The sequence below is a fragment of the Pteropus medius genome, unplaced genomic scaffold, assembly GCF_902729225.1.
Source record: "Pteropus medius unplaced genomic scaffold, Ma_sr-lr_union100, whole genome shotgun sequence".
NCBI lineage: Eukaryota > Metazoa > Chordata > Mammalia > Chiroptera > Pteropodidae > Pteropus > Pteropus medius.
Window position 1 is genome coordinate 20,483,251 of NW_024352785.1, and position 25,491 is coordinate 20,508,741.

At 39.1% G+C, this 25,491-nt stretch overlaps 1 protein-coding gene and 1 non-coding gene across 14 annotated transcripts; one reads left to right on the plus strand and one right to left on the minus strand.

Annotated features, from left to right (window-relative positions):
* The first annotated feature begins 171 nt into the window (after positions 1–171).
* ZKSCAN5 (zinc finger with KRAB and SCAN domains 5) lies at positions 172–22,672 on the plus strand. Of its 13 annotated transcripts, none has more exons than XM_039848637.1 (7): positions 172–295; positions 1,423–1,939; positions 5,337–5,475; positions 9,614–9,696; positions 9,975–10,110; positions 14,333–14,941; positions 20,357–22,672. In XM_039848637.1, the coding sequence occupies exons 2-7, from the start codon at positions 1,526–1,528 to the stop codon at positions 21,457–21,459; spliced, it is 2,484 nt and encodes an 827-aa protein (XP_039704571.1). In that variant the 5' UTR covers positions 172–295; positions 1,423–1,525; the 3' UTR covers positions 21,460–22,672. The 13 variants fall into 13 exon arrangements, with proteins under 13 accessions (XP_039704571.1, XP_039704577.1, XP_039704573.1 ...); XM_039848643.1 differs by having other exon boundaries at positions 183–200; positions 1,426–1,939; XM_039848639.1 differs by having other exon boundaries at positions 194–211.
* On the minus strand, positions 11,409–11,527 carry LOC120590957 (5S ribosomal RNA). The gene has a single exon (XR_005649817.1). It is a non-coding gene; the product is annotated as a 5S ribosomal RNA (ribosomal RNA).
* Positions 22,673–25,491: the final 2,819 nt, after the last annotated feature.

Genomic DNA, 25,491 nt, shown 5'->3' on the forward strand with positions numbered 1-25,491 from the left:
GGAGCCGCGGAGGAAACGCCTCCTTGCCCTCCTGCATTCTGATAGGCCAGCAAGATTGACGTTACAAAGAGAACCGCAGCCCTATTGGTTAGCAGGTACGGTCCGCGCGGGGCTTCCTGGGATATGTAGTCCTGGGATCTGCTGGCTCGGAAGGTTCGCGAGTCTGACGTCGGAGATTTTGGCCCTGAAAGGCGACTGAGGTGGTAAAGAGGTGGGAATGTCTGGAGAAAGGGTGCGGGGAATGGCGAGATTCAGTGAAGAAACTGAGATGGGAGGGTTGCGAGCTCGCAGAAAGGTATGGACCTACTTCGAACCGGGACGCGGAGTGTTGAGGGTGGGGGAGCGCGAGTTCCACGGCCAATCAAATACTAGCAACTGTTGCCTTAGCAACTGCTCCAGACACCTAGGGCCACGCCCCCTGTCCGCACTCCAAGGAAAGGGGAGGAGCCCGGGCTGTTTAAATGGCCTTGGGGTTAGGTGGGGAAGGAGGGTAGCTCTGTTTTCTCCACGGCTCTAGTGTCCTTGTCACTGCGGCTCCGTGGGACGGTTTCGGAAGGTAGGACTGGGATACCAGGCCGGCGCCCCGTCTCCCCGCCGATTGGCCCACAGCCCCTCGGGGGCGGGTCCCGGGGCTGGCACCTCCCGCCTGCTGCGAGGCGAGGACCTCCGGGATTCCTAGAGAGGACTCGGAAGTGCAATCGCAGTTGGGATTTCTAGCTCAGCCCCGTTGGACTGGGAAAGCTTGGACTTGCTTGCTTCCGGCGAGGAAGTGGTGTGAAGTGTCGTCTTCGGTTTTCTCCGTTTGTAAGAAGCAGCCCATTTCCCCCAGCCTTTATTGCGGAAGCTTGGTCTTCCAGGAGAGTTCCCCGGGACTGGAGCCTCGAGGAAAGGGAATGTTCTTTGTGTCCAGACGGTGGTCCTGTCTCTAACCTTGACTGGGCCGGTCTAGGTGTTTACGGGGTCAGAGTCGATTCCGAGGAATCCAGGTCCAAATCTCTACTTATAACCCTGCTTTTCTTTGGGACCAATGAAGTCTACCGTTTGTCTCTCAGGCCCTTTTGGCTTGAAGGACAGGACCAGTTTTGACCACTGTAATATTTTTGACCTTTGTTCTGACTTAAGTTTGGCTTATGGTAGAGAGAAGGAACGACTGCTTCTGGACTAGTTAGTAAGTTTTGTCCTATTATTTATATGAAATTTAATGTTCTTCACTAAAATTGTGTTGGGCCAATGTCAGATTTTTATGGCTCTCGTTTACATTTTTTAAATGTTAGAAATATTCTGGGTTTTTTTTGTAATTAGTTTACGAATGGAGTGACAGCTGCCTTGTAGCTCATATTTTTAAGTAAATTGTTGAGTCGTCATTTTTACTGTAGATGACCTCTGTCATCTCTTTGCTAATAATAATTTACAATATATCAGTAGGTTGCACACTAATGAAAGCGCCCTTCAGAAGATAAAGAGCAGAAAACAGATTTGATCAGTGTAACACAGCTAACCTGGAGAGACATCCCTTTGAGTTGGAATGATAATGACAGAATCTGGGGAAGTTACAGACTTGGACCCTCCAACTGAGACTTCGCAAGAACAAGAAGACCTTCTAATAGTGAAGGTGGAAGAAGAAGACTGCACCTGGATGCAAGAGTATAATCCACCAGTATTTGAGACTTTTTACCAGCGCTTCAAGCATTTCCAGTACCATGAGGCATCAGGCCCCCGGGAGGCACTCAGTCAGCTCAGGGTGCTCTGCTGTGAATGGCTGAGGCCGGAGCTGCACACCAAAGAGCAGATCTTGGAGCTACTAGTGCTGGAGCAGTTCCTGACCATCCTGCCTGAAGAGTTCCAGACCTGGGTGAGAGAACATCACCCGGAAAATGGAGAAGAGGCTGTGGCTGTGGTAGAAAATATACAGAAGGAACTAGAGGAACGCAGACAACAGGTGAGTGGAGACATTAGAGCAATGAGAAAGGAGAGGAAGAGAGTTAAGGAGCTGCTAAGCAAGGGTGAGATCCTTAGCACTCTGCTGCTTCATTCATATTCTTTTGTTCTCCTGGGATTAGGTACACTGTGGAGATTTCCTGCCATTCCAGCAAAGAGAAGCAGTATCCAGTGTGTTAGCCTGGAGAAGACAATCTGCGATTTTATTTATTTTTTAAATTATTGTATTTATTTTTTGAATGACATGATACAAAATTCAAAAGGTACATAAGGTTGTAATGAAAAGTAAGTTTCCCTCCCACCCCTAATTCCCCAGCTGCCTAGTTCTTCTCACCAGAGGCAACTGCTGTTACACAATTCATGTATATCCTTACAGAGATATACCATACTGATATATAAGCATATATGACATGCTTAAAAAAACACAAATGTTTTAAAATCACTGTGCACTTCTGCATCTTGCTTTTTTCTTATATCTTGGTTTATTCCATGTCAGTGCAAATGGAGCGGCCTCACTCTGAAACTATATTATATTCCATTGTATGGATGTTAAGGGCCCTGTTAAGGGCCCTTTAAGTTGTTCTTAGATTGTTTCTGAATTTTTACTGTAACCAACTTTGCTGCAATGAATATCCTTTACATACATCATTAATTTGTAGAATGAATGCTGAGAAGTCCAGTTGTCTCAGAGACCATATGAATTTGTAATTTTGACAGCTGTTGACAGATTATCCTCTGTAGAGGTTATACCGATTTATAGTCTCAACAGCAATTTTTAAGAGAAATTCTTTGTCCACAGCCTGATAACACAGTGTTATCCAACTTTTTGATTATAGCCAATCTGTAAGATGCAATTTTGGTGCAATTTTAACATGCATTTCTCTTATTATGAGTGGGTTTGACCACAGTACGTATTAAAAGGGTTATGCCTATACCTTTTTTTGGTAAATTATCTATTTATATTATTTACTTATTAGAAAAATTAAGCACCGTGTCTGTCATTTATGTTGCAAGTGTTATTTTCCTATGTCGCTGTTTTTCTTTGCTTATAGAGATTTTTGCATTGCAGGGTATTTAAATTTCTATGCAATCAATTTAAATCTTTTAATTTTTAATTTTTGAGTTTCGTGCCACACTTAGAAAGGTCTTCTCTACTACAGTATCGTAAGAGGCTTTTCTCATAGTTTCTTTTCTTTTTTAATACTTTTAAATGATTGATAAATCTGGCATTCACTTTGGTTTAGGGTGTTTGGTATGGTTATAACTTTTTTTTTCAGATATTTATCCAGTTTCCCCAGCAACTTGTATAGTAATCCACCATTTTCCTCTTTGATTAAAATGCCATCTTTATTACATACCAAATTCTGCATGTATTTAGGTCCATTTCTGGTCTTTTTATTCCATTTTATTAATCTTACTGTCTGTTCAATATCAATATTTTATTTATTGGAGCTCTGTAAAGTGCTTTGGTTTTTGATAGGGCTACTACCCTTCCAAATTGTTTTTCAATATTTTCTTTCTCTTTTTTTGAATGAACTTTAGAATTACTTATTTAGTTTTTATTACCCAAAAATCTTGTTGGTATTTTTGTTGGTATTGTATTAGATCATATATTAATTCAGGGAGGATCGCTATCTTTATGTCATTATGTCTTCTTGTGCTTTCTTATTCATTTATAACTCGACCCTCTACCTTCTTGTTGCTAGTCTCACACTCTCTTAAACTTGAATTTTCTTTTTATAAAAAAAAACAAAACTCATAGGATCATAGGGCTACAAGAGTTTGAGGCTAGAGAATTTTCATTATTCTTCAGAGCTATTGCACTTTAATGTAAGGTACCAGTCTCATTATTCTTTACCACTGAGTAAAGGGTACTTCAGCATTCTAGAACATCAAGATCCTCAGCTGGTTTAGCTCACTCCATGAGACAAGTGGGCCGTGGAGAGAGTTACTGCTAATCTGTGGCCAGACCCTGCCGCTCTACTGAATGATTGTCCTGCCAAGGGGATGTTCAAACCTTACTATTGCTTCTGTCACAATAGGAAGTAAAGGTTCATGGTGACATCTAGTTGTTCCTTTTTAAAACCTAATTGGGACATTAAGAAACTTTTCCCTATTTTTTATAGTAATAAATATTAAAAAGCATAGTTTAAAATAAAAAAAGCATTTTTTAATAGAGGATTTACGGTAGATGTTACACATTTACCTCTCTCAGTGTGATTTGCAGCCCATCTTTGGAAGGGACACATAGTGATGGTCAGAATTTGAGGCCAGAGAGAGGATTTCACACGGGTCTCCACGGCACACTTTTCCTTTCTCTGCCTACCTCCTGTATCCCTGACATTGTTCTTCAGCTTTATCTTCAGACATTTCTTGTCTCTGGCAAGCCTTTCTCGGGCCTCATTCTTACCCTTCCTCCTTGGTTTCTCTGTCCTAGTCTCGGGATATCAAAGGCTGCTTTGCTTCTTTGGTGTCTAGGTACCCTTTGACATATTTGGTGTCATTTTAACTCTTGTTCTGAGCAGGTCCACGAGGACACAGACTACCATGCAAAGTGACTTTCACTTTGTGTCCCGACCATCACTGTGTGTTCCTTCCACAACTGTTTTATAGCTGCCTCTTAACTCCTGTACCATATTTTGCCAGAACTAGGAGGATTAAACTCTACAGTTTGAAACATATGGCAATTCTATCACAATGCAGGGTCTTATTACCTGCTAGGATGCTCCTGTGCTAGTACCTTCCAGAATAGACAGGTTGTGGCAGAGTAATTGTGTGTACCCTAGGGTTGAGCAAGAGCCACGAACAGAAAGGAGGACTGTAGCACACCAGACATGCACTAGCTCCTGTCTTGGTGTTGGTCTGCTAGGGAACCAGGTATATCTTCCTGAGTCTTATCATTGATCTTTCCAACTTTCTTTCTTACCTCTCTCCCCACTTCACTGAACTTGACCACGCTGGCCTTCTTACGATTTCTTGACTATACCAAACACCCACTTTCTGCCTGAGAGTCCTTGCTTGTGTTCTTTCTGCCTGCAACACTTTTTACTTTTCTCCTGTCTGGCTTCTTTCATCGTTTAGGTGTTTACTTTAAGTAACACTTTCTTAGAAAAGCCTTTGTTGGCCACTCAGTTTAAAGTAGGTCTCAGCTGTTCTACCTCGTGGCACCACTTTCTTTTCTTTTCTAATACATAATTATATATTTGTGTTGATATGTTTAATGGAAGTCTTCCTCAGCTAGACATTACCCATGTTATTAAGCCACCGTATAATCAGTGCCTGGCTCATATGCACATTAAATATTTGATAAAGGAATGAATGAAAGAATAATGTGAATTTACAGGATTCTTTCATAGCCTTCTTGGTAATGTACTGATTGGTGTGGTTGTGGTTGTTAGATTGTGGCATGTCCTGAAGTCCTTTCTCAGAAGATGGTGCCACCAGGAGCTGTGCAGGAATCCTTCAGTCACCAGCTCCTGTCTCTGAACCCCCAACCTGAACAAGAGCCACAGAAGCCTCATCTCCTGGAGGAAAATGGTGAGGATCTATGATTCAGGAAAACAAATGTGGCTAGAGAGTAGGTGCCATGGGGGAAGCAATGTCAGCAGCATAGACTTTGGGCTGCGCGGTCTCTTTGCAGTCAGGAGGAGCTGGAGGTTGTGAAGGGTTGGGGACCTGGAATTGAGTCCCTGGTTTAAGAAAGAGGTCAGCGTATAGGATGGCTAAGAATTGTACCACAGTTCTATTCAAAAGCAGTAATGCAGATGATGACAACTATATAGATACTGTTAAAAGAGCCACAAAAGTATTTTACAAAAGTATCATAATTGTTTTGTAGGAGTTTTCCAACTCTACCTCATAGATTTTGTTGTTTTAATGCTTATGTAAAAAAAGCTTTCCCATTCCTAACTACACTCGTTTCTGGCTGCTCATTCGATTAGAAGTCTTATTTCAAACAATGCTTCACAATGACTTTTGGAGCATTTGTTCTCTCTCTCTCCTTGTCTTCTATTAACCTGTATTAGATACATCAAAGAAGAAATATGCACAGCTGAGTGTTTTATTTATGATCTATGTCCACAAGTCTGTAGTCTCTAATCAGAGAAACTCTTACTATCACATGTAATTTAGAATTCAGAATTTTTCAGATTAAATAAGATAATAGGACTTATATACCATATATTACACTAACAGGATTTGAGGTGGTACTCCATAATCACACACATTAATATTTTGGCAGTAAAATGTATGCATATTTCCAATAAGTGGATTAAATAAAAACTTTGAAAAGCTTCACATATATTTTGGTAAGATTTTGTTGTCAAAGTAGTTCAATGCCTAACTTAAAAAAAACCTTTGGTATTTCGAGCTTTGGAATTTCAGAATTGTGGATGAAGAATTGTAAACTTTTGCTTCCTGTTTGGCCTCAAGCTTTATTTTTGGGTGCCCTTCTGGTCAGGTCTTTCACTTGATATGTCTCAAGGCTCTAATCTTTTCCAGCTTTCCTTTCACTGTGGTAATAATAACTAAGTAGCAGCAGCAGCAGCAGCTATTACTTCTGTGGTACTTACTGTGTGTCAGGAGCTGTTCTAAACTTTACTTGTAGGAATTCATTTAATCTTCAGTATACCAGGAAAAATAGTCTGCACTGTTACCATCTGGCGCCAATGGATTCTTTTTAATTATTTTTATAGTTAAGTCATTTTATGCATAATTTACAGTAGAATCAAAGGATAATGAATAATTTTTAAAGAAATTTTAATAAAAATTAAACCTCTTTGTATCAAGTATATTTTGATAATAAAAACATCATAAAAAATAAAAGAATACTGCATATAATACTTTGCTTTAACAAAATGAATACTGTCCTTGTAGCAAATTGGGATAGTCCAGAATCGTGTTGCAAAATATTATGTGATGAAGTCCTTCCCGTTGCATGACTCACTGGATGAGATGGTCATATTCCTTTTATGAAATTAGAAATATAGTGTTTATTGTTGATTCTTGAGTTTGAGAAAAATTATCTGGGATATTGTCATTTGTAGATTCATACAAAGATTTCCCTTATACTTTCAGTTTCATCATTATCATTAGAGAGCACATTCTCTCTGTCTTCATCATCTTCTCATTCATCTAATAATAGTGAAATGTCTGCAGATTTTTTTCTCTTTGACGATATGGGTGGAAAATGAGAAACTTTGAATTCTCAACTATGTTTAATGAAAGCTAAAAGCAGTGTCAGTAGTCTTATACCTTCTTGAAGATGATGCAGAACTCTGGGCAATGCACTTAATATTTTGGGAATAGTGAAGAATGATGATGTATTTCACTATTGTGTCATCCTAAATATTTCCTTTATTCTCTCATTTTCTTATTTTAGTCTTTTATGCTCTCATTGGAAATAACTAATGAATAATGATAGTAAAAATTAAATAATTCCTAAGATGATGAAATAGAAAAATGTTTAGTGATACAGGAAAAGTAAGATCACTTTGATCTCAAAATCTATTCTAGATTCGTAAAAGGGTCCAGTGGATCCATATAGAAATTATAGGATAGGATGAGTTTTATTCTATTTTTTAATAATCCTAAAGCAAGTGTTCTTTTTGTTCTTCAGAAGGCCTCTAAAGGAATACAAGTCATGTAATTCCAGTCTTTAAAAATAGTTAAAACTTGAAAATAGAAACCCAAAAACCAAACTTGTGTTTAATAACCCTAGTTGGCATACCAAGGGTTAATGCTCACACTTACCCAGTGGAGTGAATAGGTATTGCTGTTATCCTCATGTTAGAAATTAAGAAGGTAAAGTTCCAGTCAGATGGTGGGACATAAAAATTTTAAGTGGAAAAATGAAAGTATGTCAAATTCAATCATGGAAAAAAAAAAGAAATTAAGAAGCTGAGGTCTAGAAAGGTTAAGTAATTTGTTCAAGGTCACAAAGCTAGTAAATGACAGAGCTGGGATTTTATTTTAACAAAAGCAGTCAAGCTCTGAATCTGCTCTTTTACCTCATTCTGTGCTACCTTTAGCTTGGGAAGGCTCTACCATCAGGCTTTCTCAAGTGCAGAATCTTGTCCTCGAATCATGTCATCTTCCTTCCATTTGCAGAGTCTCATCAGATCAGGCTACTCTTTTCTTCTATTCCTAGGTGCTGCTTCTCTTCTCTGCCCTGTTAGCCAGACCCTAGCCAGTTTCTTTATCCCATCAAAATTAATATTGTTTGTTTGTTACACACGAGGCAGCATTCCTCATGCCTTTGATAGCACTGAGGGCTGGTTTTCTGCTCAGGGGACTAATTTGAGCTTGAGAGGGGCAAAGTCATTTACTTAAAAACTAAAGAAACAATGGGTTTCATGGAAACTTCAGCAAATAAGTGGAATTATTTGGAATGTAATTATAATTAGAATGTAGTCTATACTTAAAATTACTGTTAAGTAGATTACATTTATCCATTTCTTCAAGTCTTCTTTTTACTCCTTAGGGACACTCCTGTTTTCAGATGTTGTCTCTGTTTTTGGCTTTTATCCATAACCATTATCTCCTCCTTTTTGTGTCATTGCTCATTACTTCCCATTCCTTGGACACAAGCAAGCTAAATATGCACATACATCTCCAGGACTGGGTGAGCCATAGCAAGGTATAAACCGTCGGGTTAAAGGTTAATACCAGCTGGATTTGTCCAAGCTGGGGCACACATAGACAGTGAGATCTGGATGCACCATGAATCTTGGACAAAGAACAAGCAGAGATGACAGCAGAAGGTCAGATAGTCATTAGCATCTAGAGATCAGACCCTCCAGGCATTGCACATTCACTCTACCTGCAAAGCACCCTTAATTCCTATTCCATTCCACTTCTACTTCCTGTAGAAAGGTTTTTCTGATGCTCCTACCTCCCTCTCTCTATTCTGTAGGCGCCCCTCCCTCTGTGTTCTTTTGGGAACTGGGGTGAACTTCAAGTTAGTACTCTTTACCCTATTCTTGAAGTAAGTAAGATTTACATGCCTGTCTTCCCCATTAGACAGTGAAGTTTTGGAAGGCAAGAATTGTTTTATCTGTCTATTCCTATAACACACAGAGTTGATTTATTAATACTAATTGGCTGACTATAAACCAATCACAGTAATTCCTTGAAGGGAGAGACTGTGGACTAAGAACTTGCTAATCAAAGTGTGACCCAAAGAGCAGCAGCACCAGCATTACCTGGGAGCTTGTTAGAAGTGGAAAATATAGGGGCTACCCCAGACCTATTGAACTAGAGTCTTTCCTGTACCAAGATCCCCAGGCAATTTGTTTGTACATTAAAGCTTGAGAAGCCTTGGGCTCTAGTCAGTGCTTCAGCTCCATGGAAGCTGTGGAACTCTGGTTATTTTGGGGGATGATTAGGTTAGATCTTGGCAGAAGAGAGTACATCCATATATAGGAATATTACAATCTGAAGTCAGCAGCATGGACTTGCCTAACCAAAGCAGGGAGTCTACATTTTTTGGGAAAAGGGTACATATAGGGTAATTGTGGGAGTGGCCAGTAAGTCAAGGGTATTAAAAGCCAAGCAGAAGAATCTGGCTTTGATGTATCAGGACACCATTGTGGATTCTTGAGCAAAAGCATAACATGATGGCAGTTGGAACTGAGTAAAGATATTCTCACTGACACCTCTTTTTCTCACCCCTCAGCCCTTCCTGCTCTACAAGTTTCTTCCCTTCCCCTGAAGGACAGCCAGGAGCTGACAGCCTCACTTCTCTCAGCTGGGTCCCAGGTGAGCTGGCGTCCTTGTGCCTGCAGTGAGGACCCATGTCTATTCTTGGACAAGAAGCTGCCTTAATCCTGAATCTGTATCAGTTCTGTCTCTTTAACTAGAGACCAGGCCCATCTTGGGTTCGTGCTTTAATGTCTTTTTTCATTCTATCCAGTACTCCCCATCCTGTTTGAAGCATAGACCCTCCCTCTATTTCTTTCCTTAATGCATGAAGTTCTTCCCCTCACTCCAAATTTGAACAAAGGGAATGGGAATTTAGTGGAAATCTCATGTTTCAGAAGTTGGTGAAAATTGAAGATGTGGCTGATGTGGCTGTTTCCTTCATCCTGGAGGAATGGGGACATTTGGACCAGTCCCAGAAGGCCCTCTATAGGGATGACAGGAAGGAGAATTATGAGAGTATTACTTCCATGGGTAAGATTTATTTTGTCTGCGTGGATTAGGACATCTTAATTTTGTAATAAAGAATGTTTCTAGTACAGATTATAAAGCATGTATGTTTCAATTGCTATGACTTATTTTTTTTCTGTGAAAAAGTAAATCAGCCTTTTTTTTCCTTAGCTTATTCTGATTATATCTATCATAATAAGATTATGACTGAACACTGATGATGCTTAGGGGATAGTATTTGTGATCCAGCAAATACTGTCTTTTTACCATTTTAATAAAAGAGCTTAAAATAACAGATTTGGATCTTTTCTTTTTAAATTTTAATTAAAATTTTCTTAAATTTTGTGTTTTTTAAAACAGATTTGGATTTTAACAAATTTGTAATAGTTATTGTATTCTATTCCTTGACAAATTGAATTGTTCTTAACTGCATAATTCTCACTTCTGAAAGACTTTTTTGAATAACTGTTTATTATAGTAGTAATTACAATATCTCAAGGGCATTTATTCTCTTCTTCTAAAGCACGAATGGCTAGTTGTTCACACTGTTACCATTCTCAGAACACTAGTACCTATTTTATGATGTTTGCCCTGTTAGCATCTACACTTTACACATCATGTTTTTTCTTGAATTTTGTGCCCCAAAATGAGATTTTTGCACCTATTTCTAAGTTACGATCCTGGGAACTAATATTTGATTGTGCTGCTTGGAGCAATTATAAAAATTTCAGCACTGTGGCAAACATTTTAGAACTTACAGCACTTAGCTTCTTTTGAATGAATTCTTTTAGAAGAACCACTATATATATATCAGGCACACTGGTAGACTTTAGATGAAATACATAGATATTGTCAGATTTCTTTTGAAAAGGATTATACCAGTTTACATTGTATAAGGGATTTCGCTCATTCATAGGCTTTTATTTAAAAGTGTAAAAACTGACTCATGCTCTTTTAAAGTTTCTATTTCTTTTATTACTATTGATATGTATATTTGTATTTCCTTTTCATTGATTTATTTGTACATGCCCCCTGTTTATCTGTTGAGATCTAGTGGTCTTTCTTCCCAAGGAATTATTTTTGTAGTGTATTATTTTAATGCAAAAATTTTTTCATTCTCTTCTTTTTAAATTAAATTCTAATACCTCGCTTGTCTAATTTGAGTCTATTAGTATTATTTTCCTTTTCACTTACTTTACAGACATTCGTTGGGTTTCAGAGTTGGAGGTTATTGGCACAGCTCTTTTTAGAGGCAACTCTTGGTTGACCTCACAGATTGCAAGGATCTTGTCATCTTACAATCCCTTATTTTTTATTTTTTATGCCTACAGCACCTGGTCTTCCTAGGTGGTCTCCCATCCAAGTACTAAGCAGGCCCAACCTTGCTTAGCTTCCGAGATCAGATGGGATCGGGCTTGTTCAGGGTGGCATGGCCGTAGAACACAGCTCTTTTCTATACCATTCTCCAAGCAGTTTAAAATTTTTACTTTCTCATTTTTCTTCTCATTATTCATTTCTTTATTAATCTTATACTCAGTATACTCTTCTGCATTAAGAACATGTTCAGAGGTTTCTGTTTCCTTAACTTCTCTGGGAAGAAAATAAATGAATCTTGGAAACAGCTGTTACCAAGGAGTGGCTTGAGATGTTTGGGAACACGAGACAGTTTTGTTGAACATTGCAAAGGAGCGGAAATTTGAGAGAGATCCTATAGATAAGCTTTCAAGAACTTTGTGAAGGGGAAGAGAGGGAAGGCTGGTCACTGAAAGAATACATGGGTTATATGGATGGATTATTTTTGTATGTTCTTATTTTAAATGAGAGAGGTTTTAAGTATACTTACAAGCTACTGGAAAATAACTAGTTGAGAGTAAGTTTGAAATGTTAGGGCAAGGAAGAGCGTGTAATTGATGTAGAGAGGTCCCTGGAAAATAGGATGGCGTGATGAAATCCAGGGTATAGGAGGTAGGATTAACCTTGGCTAGGGAGAGAGACAGCTCCTCCATTGTGAGATGAGAGTAGAATGAAAGAATAAGGCCACCATCAAGTTTATAGTTCTAGTTGCAGGATGTCCAATGAGTTCTTGACTGGATAGCTTTGACCTTCCTAAAATAGGAGACAATAAGTCACCTGTTGAAAGTGAGCAGGTGAAAGCAGTAGGCGGTGGAGTAGAGGTGTGAGCACAGTGAACTTTGGTTTTAAAAAGGTCATTCATGCACATAGTGAAAACAATTTAGATAGTATAAATGGGTATAAAACGAAAAGTGAAAAATTATGTAATTGAATTAACCAATGTTGTTACCCCAATAAACTTAAAAAAATTTTTAAAAAGTAATATATATATATACATATATATATATATTTTAAGATCACTAGTGAAGTCCTATGAAATACATCTTTAAAATATAAAAATAAAATAAAAAAGATAAAACGAAAAGTAAGCCACCTACCCCTACTGATATTCAATCTCCTAGTTCCTCACAGAGGCAGTGACTATTACTAGTTTCTTGATTGTATCTCTAGACATATTCTGTGTCTATACAAGTTTGTGCAAAATCATAGCATATCATACACACTATTTTGTTTTTTAAATACAGCGATATATCTTGGAGATCATGACAGAGACATTTTGATGTAGCTAAGAGAAAAAGGAGTGGGGAAACTAGCCAGCCTTAGAAACAGAATGCCAGACGGCACCAGTGAGATTGATGAGCATGAATTTATAAAGCACCAAATCTGCCTGATTAGATGTTTTTGTAACACCCCACCCCCACAACACACGCACACTGCATTACTCAGAAGCCAGGTATAGCATTGAGCTATGAGTTCAGTTGAGCTATTGAGTTCTCTGTCAAATATACATAATACCTATGTCAGATAAACCAGAAGAATCAACAGAAAGCTTGTCATATATGTGAAGGAGAGGCAGGGAAAGAGGAAAAAAGCAAATCTGGAAACCAATCAGAATAACAACCTGTATAATCTCCTTCTCTGAAAAAGGGCCATTGTTAATAGTCCCAAAGAGGTGCATTGGGCTAATCTGATTATTTTCAAATTCATCCCCAGAAAAAGAATGTCATGAGCTTGTTTGACTTGTTGAATGGGAGAGAATTATAAGAAGAATAAAATGTGTGAGCATAAGTAGATATGAATAAAAGAGAGAAGTATTGTGATAGCTGAGATTACCTGCTTAGTTGAATGGAGTAGGAAAAAACATGTAAAAAGTCTGGTTTTGTGATAGAGTTTTTTTTTTTTTCCTATGTTTGTTTGTCTCCACTATTAAAATGTCTTTTTAGGAAGAGAATTAAGTAAAAACAGTTGGAAGATAAATTAAAATTAAAGTTGTCTTCGTGGTACAAGAATTATAACTTCTCACTCTGTCAAAAAAGGTAATATCTACCTCTAAGGATCATTGTAAGGATTAAATGCCATAAAATTATAAGGCATTTAAAGGCATAGCACCTGATCCACAGTACGCATTCAGCAAATGTTAGTTTTTATTACCATTATTATGTAATATTTGAAAACAACTTTTTCTTTTACAGAAAATTTGATTAGATATAGTTCTCAAGAGGCCATGATCTCTCTCTCTAGCATTTAAAAAATAATATTCCTTAATTTTTGTTAACTACTGAAGATTTGTCTTTTCAAACTATATTAAATGTCAGTGTTTTGAGTAAAATATATGTTGTTAATCCAGTGTCTTAAACATCTGTATTCGTCATGGACTACTGACAGTAGCTCTTGACAGTAGTAGATCTTTTCTGGGTATAGAAAGAATGACTTTTTTTCCTTTAGAATAATTTATACCATACTGAAATTTTGGGGGAATTGAAAAAGCTAGAAAGATCTTTCTTCTCCAAGCTATGACTAAACAGGAAGAGGAAAGTGAAGACTGGGATAGCTATAATAACAGATTTAATTAAGAATAGTTAATAATGTTCAGATATTCAAAAAAGGGTACTGTATTAAGTACCATACCAAGAGAATGTCATCATGATTAAATAGAATAACCGCTCTTCCAGTCTCATCCTTCTGAACCATTCTTGCGAACTCTTTCCTCTTTAATCTGTCTGTTTCCTGCTTAAATATTCTTTATCCCGTCCCTGTATTATAAAATCATAAATGTCTTTACAAAGTCATGTGCTCATGTTGGTTTTGTATAATTATTCTATATCCCTTAGTCATTTCCTTTCTTCTAATGCAGGCAATGGCTGAATTTTTCATTTTCCTTCTGTTATTTCAGATTACGAATCCAGGAATGACAATATGGAACTCATAGTAAAGCAGATTTCTGATGAAGCTGAATCGCACTGGATGACATCAGGAAGCACTGAAAGGAATGTTCCACAGAGTCAAGAATTTGGAGAAGTTAGTGACCTTCATGGCATGGTAGACAGGTGGCAGGTAAACCCCACTGTGGGGAAGTCAAGGCAGAACCCTTCCCAGAAAAGAGATCTTGGTGCCATCACAGACATTAACCGTAAGCAAAAAACAAATGCCGAGAGAGGTCACAAATGTAATGATTGTGGTAAATTTTTCCTTCAAGCCTCAAACTTCATTCAACATCGGCGAATCCACACGGGAGAAAAACCATTTAAGTGTGGTGAATGTGGGAAAAGCTATAATCAGCGTGTGCACCTTACTCAGCATCAACGAGTCCATACTGGTGAGAAACCCTATAAATGTCAGGTGTGTGGAAAAGCCTTCCGTGTGAGCTCCCATCTTGTCCAGCATCACAGTGTGCACAGTGGAGAGAGACCTTATGGATGTACTGAATGCGGGAAAAACTTTGGTCGGCACTCCCATCTGATTGAACACTTGAAGCGCCACTTCAGAGAGAAATCCCAAAGATGTATGTGTGAGGAGTTTGTGTTGGTGAATAAATGGGGGCAAATATTGTTTTATTAGCTTTGAACAATAATAGCACAGATGGATTGTGATAGTGGGAGCAGTAGGAAGGGACATAGATTACAATCTATTTTATTATACTTTAATTGTCAAATTAGGCAAAACCCTATGCCATCTCCCCCATCTCCACAACTTCCCTTTCTCCAGAGATGCCTGCTTTCAGCTCTGTTTCTTCTGGTAATTCCATATTTTAAATAATTCTGCTATTGCTTTACTCATCAATTTTAGACACTATCTATTGACTTTCTATTGTAAATGAGGATTTTGGCTCTTTTACTTCTTTCCTTCTTTCCCCTATCCCCAATTTAGTTATTTCACTTATTTTGTTTTAAAATGGTACAGGAAGTTTGGAAGTAAGAAATTGGAAGGAAAAAAAATCACCCATAATCCCACTATCCTAACTAATAGAACTATTATTAGGTAGTGTATTTCCTCCTGTCCTTTTTCATAAGCCTATATTTATATAGTTGGAGGGTACAATTAAATATTAGATGTACACATTTTCCCGTGTTGCTCTGCCCTCCTGTTTGTTATTTTTGACAATCTGCTATTGTGTAGAGAGACATCACAATTTACTTGGCTGTTCTCCAGTTGAATTTTTTTTCTTTAATAGTTTTTTTTTATTTTCAATTACAGTGGGCATACACTATTATATTTGTTTCAGGTGTGCAACATGGTGATTTAAATACATCTATATAACTTATAAAGTAATCACCCCAATAAATTTCGTCTCCATCTGACACCACATATAGTTATTACAATATTATTGACTGTATTCCTTACGCTATACTTTACATCTCTATGACTATTTTGAAACTGCCAATTTGTACTTATTAATCTTTTCCCCTTTTTCGCCCAACCTCCAAACCCCCTCCCATCTGGCAACCACCAAAATGTTCTCTCTCTCTATGAGTTTGTTTCTGTTTTTGTTTGTTTTTTTGTTCTTTAGAGTCCACATGTAAGTGAAATCATATAGCATTTGTTTTTCTGTGTCTGACTTACTCCACTTAGCACAATACCCTTTAGGTCCATCTGTGTTGTTGCAGATGGCAAGATTTCATTCTTTTTTCAATTTTTTTATGGCTGAGTAATATTCCATCTTATATATATGCCACCTCTTGTTTATCTATTCATCCACTGATGGACACCCAGGTTGCCTCCATGTGTCGGCTGCTGTAAATAATGCTGCAATGAACATATGGATTCACATGTGCTTTTGAAGTAGTGTTTTGGGTTTGTTTGGATAAATACTCAGAAGCAGGATTACTGATTTCTTCTTTGTCTCCTGTTATAGGCTTTATTTTAAAGTGTATTTTGTCTCGTATAAGTATTGCTACTCCAGCTTTTTGTTGGTTTCTTTTTCCATGAAATGTCTTTTTCCATCCCTTTTCTTTCAGTCTGTGTGTGTCTTTCAATCTGATGTGAGTCTCTGCTAGGCAGTATATGTAAGGGTCTTGTTTTCTTATCCATTCATTCACCCTATCTTTTGATTGGAGCATTTAATCCTTTTTCATTTGAAGTCATTGTTGATAAGAAGTTATTGCCATTTATTATTCATATTTTTTATCTCTTTTGTTTTCCTCCTTCTTCTTAAAGAAATCCTCTAACATTTCCTGTAATACTGATTTGGTGTTGAGGAACTTTAGCTTTTTCTTGTCTGGGGAAGCTCTTTATCTGTCCTTCAATTCTGAATGATAGCTTTACTGGGTAGAGTAGTCTTGGTTGTCGGTTCTTGCTTTTCATCACTTTGAATGTTTCCTGCTCATCCCTTCTGGCCTGCAAAGTTTCTATTGAGAAATCAACTGACAGTCTCATGGGGGCTCCCTTGTAGGTAACTAATTGCTTTTCTCTTGCTGCTTTTAATATTTTCTTTTTATCTTTAACCTTTGGCATTTAATTATGATGTTCTTCCTGTGGGCCTCTTTGGGATCATCTTATTTGGGACTCTCTGTGCTTCCTGAGCTTGTATGTCTATTTCCTTAGCCAAATTAATTTTCCATCACTATTTCTTTAAATAGGTTATCAGTTTCTTGCTCACTCTTCTCCTTTTGGTACCCCTATGATGTAAATGTTGGTATTCTTGATATTGTCTCAGAGGTCTGTTAAACTATGCTCATTTTTTTTTTGATTCTTTTGTCTCGTGTTCTGATTGGCTGTTTTCTGCTACCTTATCTTCTAAATCACTGATTCGATCCTCTGCTTTATCTAATCTGCTGTTGATTCCTTTTAATGTATTCTTCATTTCATTTGCTGTATTCATTTCTTACTGGTTCTTTTTTATGTTTTCTATCTCCATTTTTATGTTTTCTGTCTCTTTGTTAAAGCCCTCACTGAGTTCATCTACTCTTCTCCTCAGTTCATTGAGCATTCTTATAACCAGTGTTTTGAACTCTGCATCTAGTAGCTTGTTTGTTTCCATTTTGTTTAGTTCTTTTTCTGGAGCTTTGTTCTGTTTTTTTTTATTTGTGACATCTTTATTTGACTCCCCATTTTGGCTGTCTCCCTGTGTTTGTTACTATGTATTAGGTAGAACTGCCACTCTTCGTAGAGTGGCCTTATGTAGGTGTCCTATGGGGCTCAGTGGCACAGTCTTCCCTGGTCACTTGAGCCAGGTACTCCAGGTATGTCCCTTGTATGGGTTGTGGGTTGTGCGTGCCCTCCTGTGGTAGTTGAGCCTTGGTTGCTGTTTGCACATTAATGGGAGGGATTGACCCTTGGGCTGATTGGTTGTGAGGACTGGCTGGTGAGGGGCTGACTCTGTGGAGCAGGATTCACTTTAGCAGGGCTCTGGTGCCTGCTGAGTCTGTCCTTTGGCTGTGTGGTTCTCAAATACAGTCCCGGGTAGTGCTCTAGCTTTATCTGAAGCCGGCCACTGGACATGCTGGTCCCAGGGCCTCCTGGGAGGGGCTCTAGCTACAGCCTGTGCCCTCACTGGAGCCACCTGACAAGAGTCACCAAGCAGTCCTCAGATGGCCACCAGCCAGTCTGGGGTTATAGGTGCCTCAAGAGGCCAAGTCAGGAACTGAGGCCAGCTGCCACTAGTGCCGGGCTTGGGCTACTCACCAAGAGGTACAGGACACAGTGAGGCCAGATGCTTCTTGTTTGGGTTTTGCAAACCTGTGAAAGACTTTAGGAAAGTCCACAGCATGAACCAAGACAGGCTTTTTGTATGGAAAAGCCACTAGAAACAACTTGGGTGGGCCAGCAAGTTGGATAGGATGAGGCCTCAGAGAATCTCCAGGGCGGGGTGATGGGTATTAGCCTGGCTGACGGACACAGGGTGGAGGAGGGCTCAACAAAGAAACAATGGATTCTGTCAGTACTTCTGTCTGAAAGAAAGCTGCCCCTCCACCTCTCACCTTGAAGCCATTCAATTCAGTTCCTCTCTGTGTGTCCCTGGTGCCTTCCAAGCTGCTGCTCCAGCCCTGGAGCTCAGAGCAAGTGAGTCCATCAGTGAATGAGTCCACTTGTGGGCCCCTTAAGAGAAATGTCTTTGACTCCAGCTGCCCTCCATCTCAATCAGGCACAATCTCTGCTGGTTTTCACAGCCAGAGTTGTGGGGACTTCTCTTCCCAGCACTGGGACCCTGGGCTGGTGAGCCTGGTGTGGGGTTGGGACTCATTGCTCCTCTGGTGGGACCTCCAGAGGATATCCCTCCTGATTCTCAACTGGTACACGTGGGTGTAGGACCAGCCTGTTCAGTGTCTCCGCCCCTCCTACCAGCCTTGAGGTGGCCTCTTTTGTATGTCCACAGTTGTAGGATTTGCTGTTCAGGCTACTCCCAATGATATTTCTGTAGTTTAGTTGTAATTTTGATGTGGTCATGTGAGGAGGCAAGCACAGTGTCTATGTACTATGCCATCTTGATGGGAACCCCCCAGTTGAACTTCTAATTTTTTCTCTTTTGTCCTGATAACTGTGCTTATGTCTTTTTCTATATTGGGTTATTTTCTTATAATAAATGCCCGGAAGTGGGATTAGTGGATGAAAGGCCCAAAACATCTTTATGGCTCTTGATACATATTGCTAAATTGCTTTTTGAAACAATCACACCACGTACGAGAGTATCAGTTTTACTTTCTTTCAGGGTTATCAAAAATTTGTTGTATTCTTTTTCACTAATTTGATTATGAATAAGGTTTAGTGATTTTCCTGTTTGTTTACTTATTTTTTTATCTGTTTAAGTGATATATTTATATAAGATGGCATTACTTTAATTAACCTGTGCTGTGAATTTAACGGCTATTATTAACATTATTCAGAAAACTCTTAAGACTGTCCCAAGTATTTAATTTTAAGTTATACTTTTAATGTCCCCAAACCTAGCCACTTGTCATTCATATTAATAGCCACTGCCACCACTTCCATCATGGAATAAAAGTTTATGTAGTTCATAGTGTCTTGAAAGTTATGGGTTAAGCTGAGCTATTTTCTCAGCTGGTTCTATCCCATTCTACTTGATGACTGTCTCATTGGAGAAATCTGTCTAATAGGACTCTGGACTTGGAAAGCAATTGCTTTAAAATAGTGTCTTTCCTTTTAAATCTTTCCTGCAATTGTTCTTATGACTAATGACTAGTTAATACCTACCTTCCCCCCACCTTTTTTTTTTTGATCAAAGGAGGGATACTTTTGTGTCCTCATCCAGCCATATTTATTGAGAACCTCTAGGTTAAGTGCTTGGGACACAGCAGTACACAGAACAGATGCTGTTCACGCTCTCAAGCTGATGATCTGGTGGGAGTAGCAGATATTAAAAGTCTATTCAAAACTAGACAGGTTTGAATAGATGAGCATTTCCAAAGGAGAAGTATTGAGTGCTGTGGGAGGGAAACTGAAGGTGGAATGTTGGCTAAGGTTGAAGAGAACAGAGATTCATATATCACCTACCTTTGGTGTTACATCACCAAGCGACAATCAGTGTGTGCACCTAACTCAACATCAGCAAGTCTACACTGGTGAAAAACCTTATGCCTGTCATTATGTTGGGAAAGCGTTTAGAGTGAGGTCTCATCTTGTTCAGCATCAGTGTGCACAGTGGAGAGAGACCTCTTAAGTGTAATGAGTGTGGGAAAGGCTTTGAGAGGCGTTCACACCTTGCTGAGCATCTGAGACTCCACTCTAGAGAAAAATCCCATCAATATCATAAATTTCATACTGATTCATCTTTCTTTTTTTCCTGTTTCCTTATCAGGTATTCTTCAATTCTATATATGCTTCATAACCCTTTGCTTCCCATTCTTCTAGTTTTTGTCAGTTCACACCATAGTTTTATTTGATTATCCTCTTTTTTCCTGACAGTTTATTTTTCTTCTGTAAAAGAACTGATGACATTTGCATCTCCTCTTTGTTTTTTCAGGCAGTGACAAAAGAAGTAAGAATACAAAATTGAATGTTAAGAAGAAAATTTCAGAATTTTCAGAAGCAGACATGGAACTATCTGGAAGAATCCAAAGAAGTGTTTCTCAAGTTCAAGATTTTGGGGAAGGCAAGTTGGATAGAAAGCAGTGCATTCCCATGAAAGAGATACTAGGACAACCTTCTTCAAAGAGGATAAATTTCAGTGAAGTTACATATGTTCACAAAAAATCCTCCACAGGAGAGAGACCACATAAATGTAATGAATGTGGAAAAAGCTTTATTCAGAGTGCCCATCTTATTCAACATCAGCGAATACACACTGGGGAGAAACCATTTAAGTGCGATGAGTGTGGGAAAAGCTACAATCAACGTGTGCACCTAACTCAACATCAGCGAGTCCACACTGGTGAAAAACCTTATACCTGTCATTTATGTGGGAAAGCTTTTAGAGTGAGGTCCCATCTTGTTCAGCATCAGAGTGTGCACAGTGGGGAGAGACCCTTTAAGTGTAATGAGTGTGGGAAAGGCTTTGGGAGGCGTTCACACCTTGCTGGGCATCTGAGACTCCACTCTAGAGAAAAATCCCATCAGTGTCATGAATGTGGAGAGATCTTCTTTCAGTATGTTAGCCTCATTGAACATCAGGTGCTCCATATGGGTCAGAAAAATGAAAAAAATGGTATTTGTGAGGAAGCATATAGTTGGAACCTAACAGTGATTGAAGATAAGAAGTTTGAGTTACAAGAGCAGCCTTATAAGTGTGACATATGTGGGAAAGCCTTTAGTTATAGCTCTGATCTTATTCAGCATTACAGAACTCATACAGCAGAGAAAACCTATAAATGTGATATATGTAGAGAAAATGTTGGCCAGTGTTCCCACATAAAACAACATCAAAAAAGCTATTCCAACATGAAATCCCATCAATGTAATGAATGTGGCAGAGGCTTCACTCTGAAGTCACATCTTAATCAACATCAGAGAATCCATACTGGTGAGAAACCCTTCCAATGTAAAGAATGTGGAATGAGTTTCAGTTGGAGTTGTAGTCTCTTCAAACATCTGAGAAGTCATGATAGGACAGATTTCATAAATACCTGAAGTGTGTAGGTGTTTCCATTGTAGCACAGCTCTTATTCAATTTTAGAAAAGTCTTCCTGAAGAAAAACCCTACTGCTATAATGAATGTAATAACAACTTCAAGCAAGTTCTCCAGCTTAACCATCAAACCTACAGATATATGGAAATCCTTCAGTTAGAATTCAGGAACACTGGAGAATAATAAATAGATACCTGTTCGCTTTTCCCATTGAGAAATACTTTCATTAGCATCTTCATAGTTAAGAGGGTAGGCAAAAGAGAACCCATGGATAAGGTGGATGAAGGAAAGCCTTCAGATGGCACTTATTCTTCATTCGAATCTCTGAACATTGATACTGAGGAAAGCCTCATAAATGCAATAGAAATAAGCTTATTTGTGGTTTCTGCCTTGTTTGACCGCTTATCTATTCAGGGAAGAGCACAAGTAAAGAGAGAACCCTTTAGCATGATACCCATTTTGGTACCTCAGCAGTGAACCTTTCCTAGAAATGATTATCCCAGTCACTAGAATGCTCCAGTCATTGTTCCATTGTTCCCATCATAAGTATTAAACCCCTTGAAAAGAAATCGACTTAAGATATTTATATATTGGCAAAATTGGGGTTCAGAGACTGGATGGTATATGTTCCTGCTGTCATTCAATCTATAACTTCTCCTTAAAACACTACTTTTTTGTTTTGTTTGATTCTACTAGCATCAAGGCTAGCTATTAGAGGAGTTAAGTTTGTCAGTTCAGGAGAAACTTGGCTAGTCATCTTGAGAAGAGGGGAGAGGGGCCTTAGCTAAATAGAGAAGAGAAGACAGGCCAAACTGTGGACTGTTTATTTTCTATTACAAGAATGAGGGCAGCTACATCCATAGAAGGAATTGGACCAAGTTGAGTTAGGAATTGTGGCCCAAGCAGTAGGTGTACCAATTCCTAGTTGCTCTGAAGATAGGTCTCCCGTATAGCATAATGACATGTAGAATGAGTTTCAACTTGAGTCGCAGCTGTATTTGAAAGCAGACTAACTGGGAGCAGGGAGGACATGGTCTGGTTAGGCCTGCCTTGTGAGAAGGTCTGGGTAGGAGTTGGGGAAAGAAGATGACATGGATAAAAGGGTTAACCTGAGTCTGTTTTGCTAGAGAGAGTGCTTTGGGGTGCTTTTAAAGTCCTACTTCTACTTACTGCCTAGCGTACAATAAACAATAAATACTTGTTGATTATGTTGTACACTGGTGTCTTGTTCAGATCCCCTTGACCAAGCTGGCATACCCATCCCCTAGCTGCTATAAGTTTGGACTGCTAAATGCTTACAGCTCTTCACTTCTCCAGAGACTCTGGAGAATTGCCCTCAGTTGGTGAGAGCTGCCTCACCCAGGAGTTATCTTCCCTTCCCACTGCCCAGATAGTGACTGATTAATATAGGGATACAAAAGGCTGATTCGCTTTCCTCAAAACGGGGGATACCATAGTGTACATAGTGTAGTTAATGCTCCAGAACCCATCCTTTGTGGATCAGGCCAAGGCTAGACCTTATGAGACTACATCTGTGCTTGGCTCTTGTTTTTCTCGATCTTGTTTCATTCTCTCCCATAAAGAATTTTTCTGAAGAGTACGCCCTCATCCAATCATGTGGCTCTGAATTCCTGTCTCAGGCTCTGCTTTAGGGAACCTGATTTGGTGCTGTGAGCAGTCCTAGGGGGCTGACTGTAAGAATGAATTATGGAGTTGGCTGCTGACCATGATACAGTGAGGACCTCATTACTGATGGAGTATTGGTAGTCCCTGGCATGTGGTGGCCATTCAGTTGTGTGATATTCACTGGTAAACTGGAATGGTAATACAGGTGGAAAGGGATGTACTGACTTGGGTAAGATTTGGGGGGGGCGGGAAACGAAAATATAGAATTTGTGGTTCTTGTTGAAAGTGATTGCTCGAAGAGAAAAAATGACACACTTGACAAATAACCACTAAATGCAAAGTGTGTCAAAGGCCCTCCTTGGGAGCATTAAGTTTTATTTCCTGCAACTAGAATCACAGAGCTAAATGTCAGATGTAAGACTTGAGAATGACAACTTTAGTGAAGCCTAGTGTTAATGTTTATTGAGCATTTGCCATGTTCTAAATAGGCTAAGTGCTTTCTGTGGATCATCTCACTAATCCTCACAACATTTTGAGGCAGTTTCACGTATTAGCACTCTCATTTTAGAGTTGTGAAAAACTGAGGTTCAGAATAGGTAATTCACTTGCCAAAAGTCATAAGCCCTTGTAATACAACTAGCATTTGTACCCAGATCACTTTGCCCCAAAGCTAAGCTCTTAAGCACTAAACTATACTGTGTCTTATATTATTACACGTCAAACATTACAGAGTAGTGAAACTCTGTTCGTGTTAAAACAATTTTAATACAAGGTATGATTAAAATCATACAATCATAGAATCTTAGAGTTGTAATGGGCCCCATGGGATCATCAAACCCAACCTGCCATCCAATGGAAGAATCCCCATTTGATTTGTAGGCATGTGCATATTAACAAGTGCTTAATAACTATGTTGAGCTGAGGAAAACATTTCCTGGCAACTCATTATCTAGTTTCTGCATGAAACCTTTTCAATGATGGGGAGTTAATTGCCTCTCAAGGCAACTGCCTTTATTGTAAAACAGCTTTGATTTCCAGAAACTTTTTTTCTGAGCTCAAAACTATGTTGATCCTTTAGTCTTGCATCTTTCATTGCTTTTAGTTGCAGAAAAAAAGCAGTTTTATGATTTGAACAATTGACTGAAAAGTATTTTGCTGCCATGCAGTCACCACATCCATCACAGCCTTTCCTTCCAAACCTCCAAAAGTAAAGAGAAACAAAATATTAGGGTCACATATTTTGTTTGCTCAAGTTTGGGCAAGTTAGAGCAAGATTTGTTTGCTCAAGACACTACTTACTTTTCCTTTTAAACATGAAAATGTTGGAAAGGACTAAAGGCAAAAAAGGGAAAGAACAGTACAATCTGCATTGCACTTACGTCAGTGAATGAGTGCAGGGAACATGTAGGTTGAATTCTATAGAAATATCTGCTAAGAGATAGGGAGGAAGCCTGTGGCTGATTCTATCAAAAATGTTTATTGTTTTTACAAAAGTACCAGAGCCATCTGGGGCTGACAGGTCCCAGTCATTAGCTTGGGGTCCTTTCCCTGCAGAAGGAACAATTAGAAACAGATCCCAGGCACTAGTTCTCAAAACTTATGACCTCCACCTTTCACCCAGGAGGCTAGATTCTCCATTAGCCCCTTATTTATTTATTATTAGTGAGGAGCTGCTTCTTAACCTTGGTGTTTTCCCGAGACTGAGGAGGAGGTTAAATTACCCTAGATTTATAGAGGAAGGCTCAAGGAACCACTGGGACCCTGAGACCTGCTAGATTCCTAGCAAACGTGGAGCTCTGGGGGAGGGGCTGGGGCTGGGATCACTTCCATCAGGCTTTCTGGGGCTTGTTCTATTTGTCCTTAAGGTCCTGTGTTCTGCTCAGTGTCCCTCTCCAGGCTGACCCCATGGCTCTGAATTCCCGGCTGCAGGTGGTGGAGGGGATGTGAGCTGCTTGTAGTCACTGCCCACCCTCAACCCGCCCCCACCCCTACTTCTGAATCTGGCCCTAGCAGGATGTTAATAGAAGCGTCTCTCCCACGTTTCCCTCTCCCCATTCCCAGGCCAGCTTTGTGCTTTGACAACCTAAACGATAGCATTCATTAGGAAAGGCGTTGGAGATAAAGCCTAAGACATTAGCATTTTTCTGCCTTTGTACAGAATCATAGGATGACTTCACCATAAAGTGCAACTCTGGTGGTTTGGACCAAAGGAGAAAGAACAGCACCTAGAGCAGGTCCAGAAAAAGGAAAGTATAAAATTTGGAGTGACCACAAATTTGAACGTGCCAAATCACATGTAGTAGAACTAAGAGACATTCCTTGAAATCAGAATGAGATGAGAAAAATTAACAGAAGTACTCTTGCTCCATGGGTAGTAAACTAATAAAGTGCCTGCAGAGATACACAAA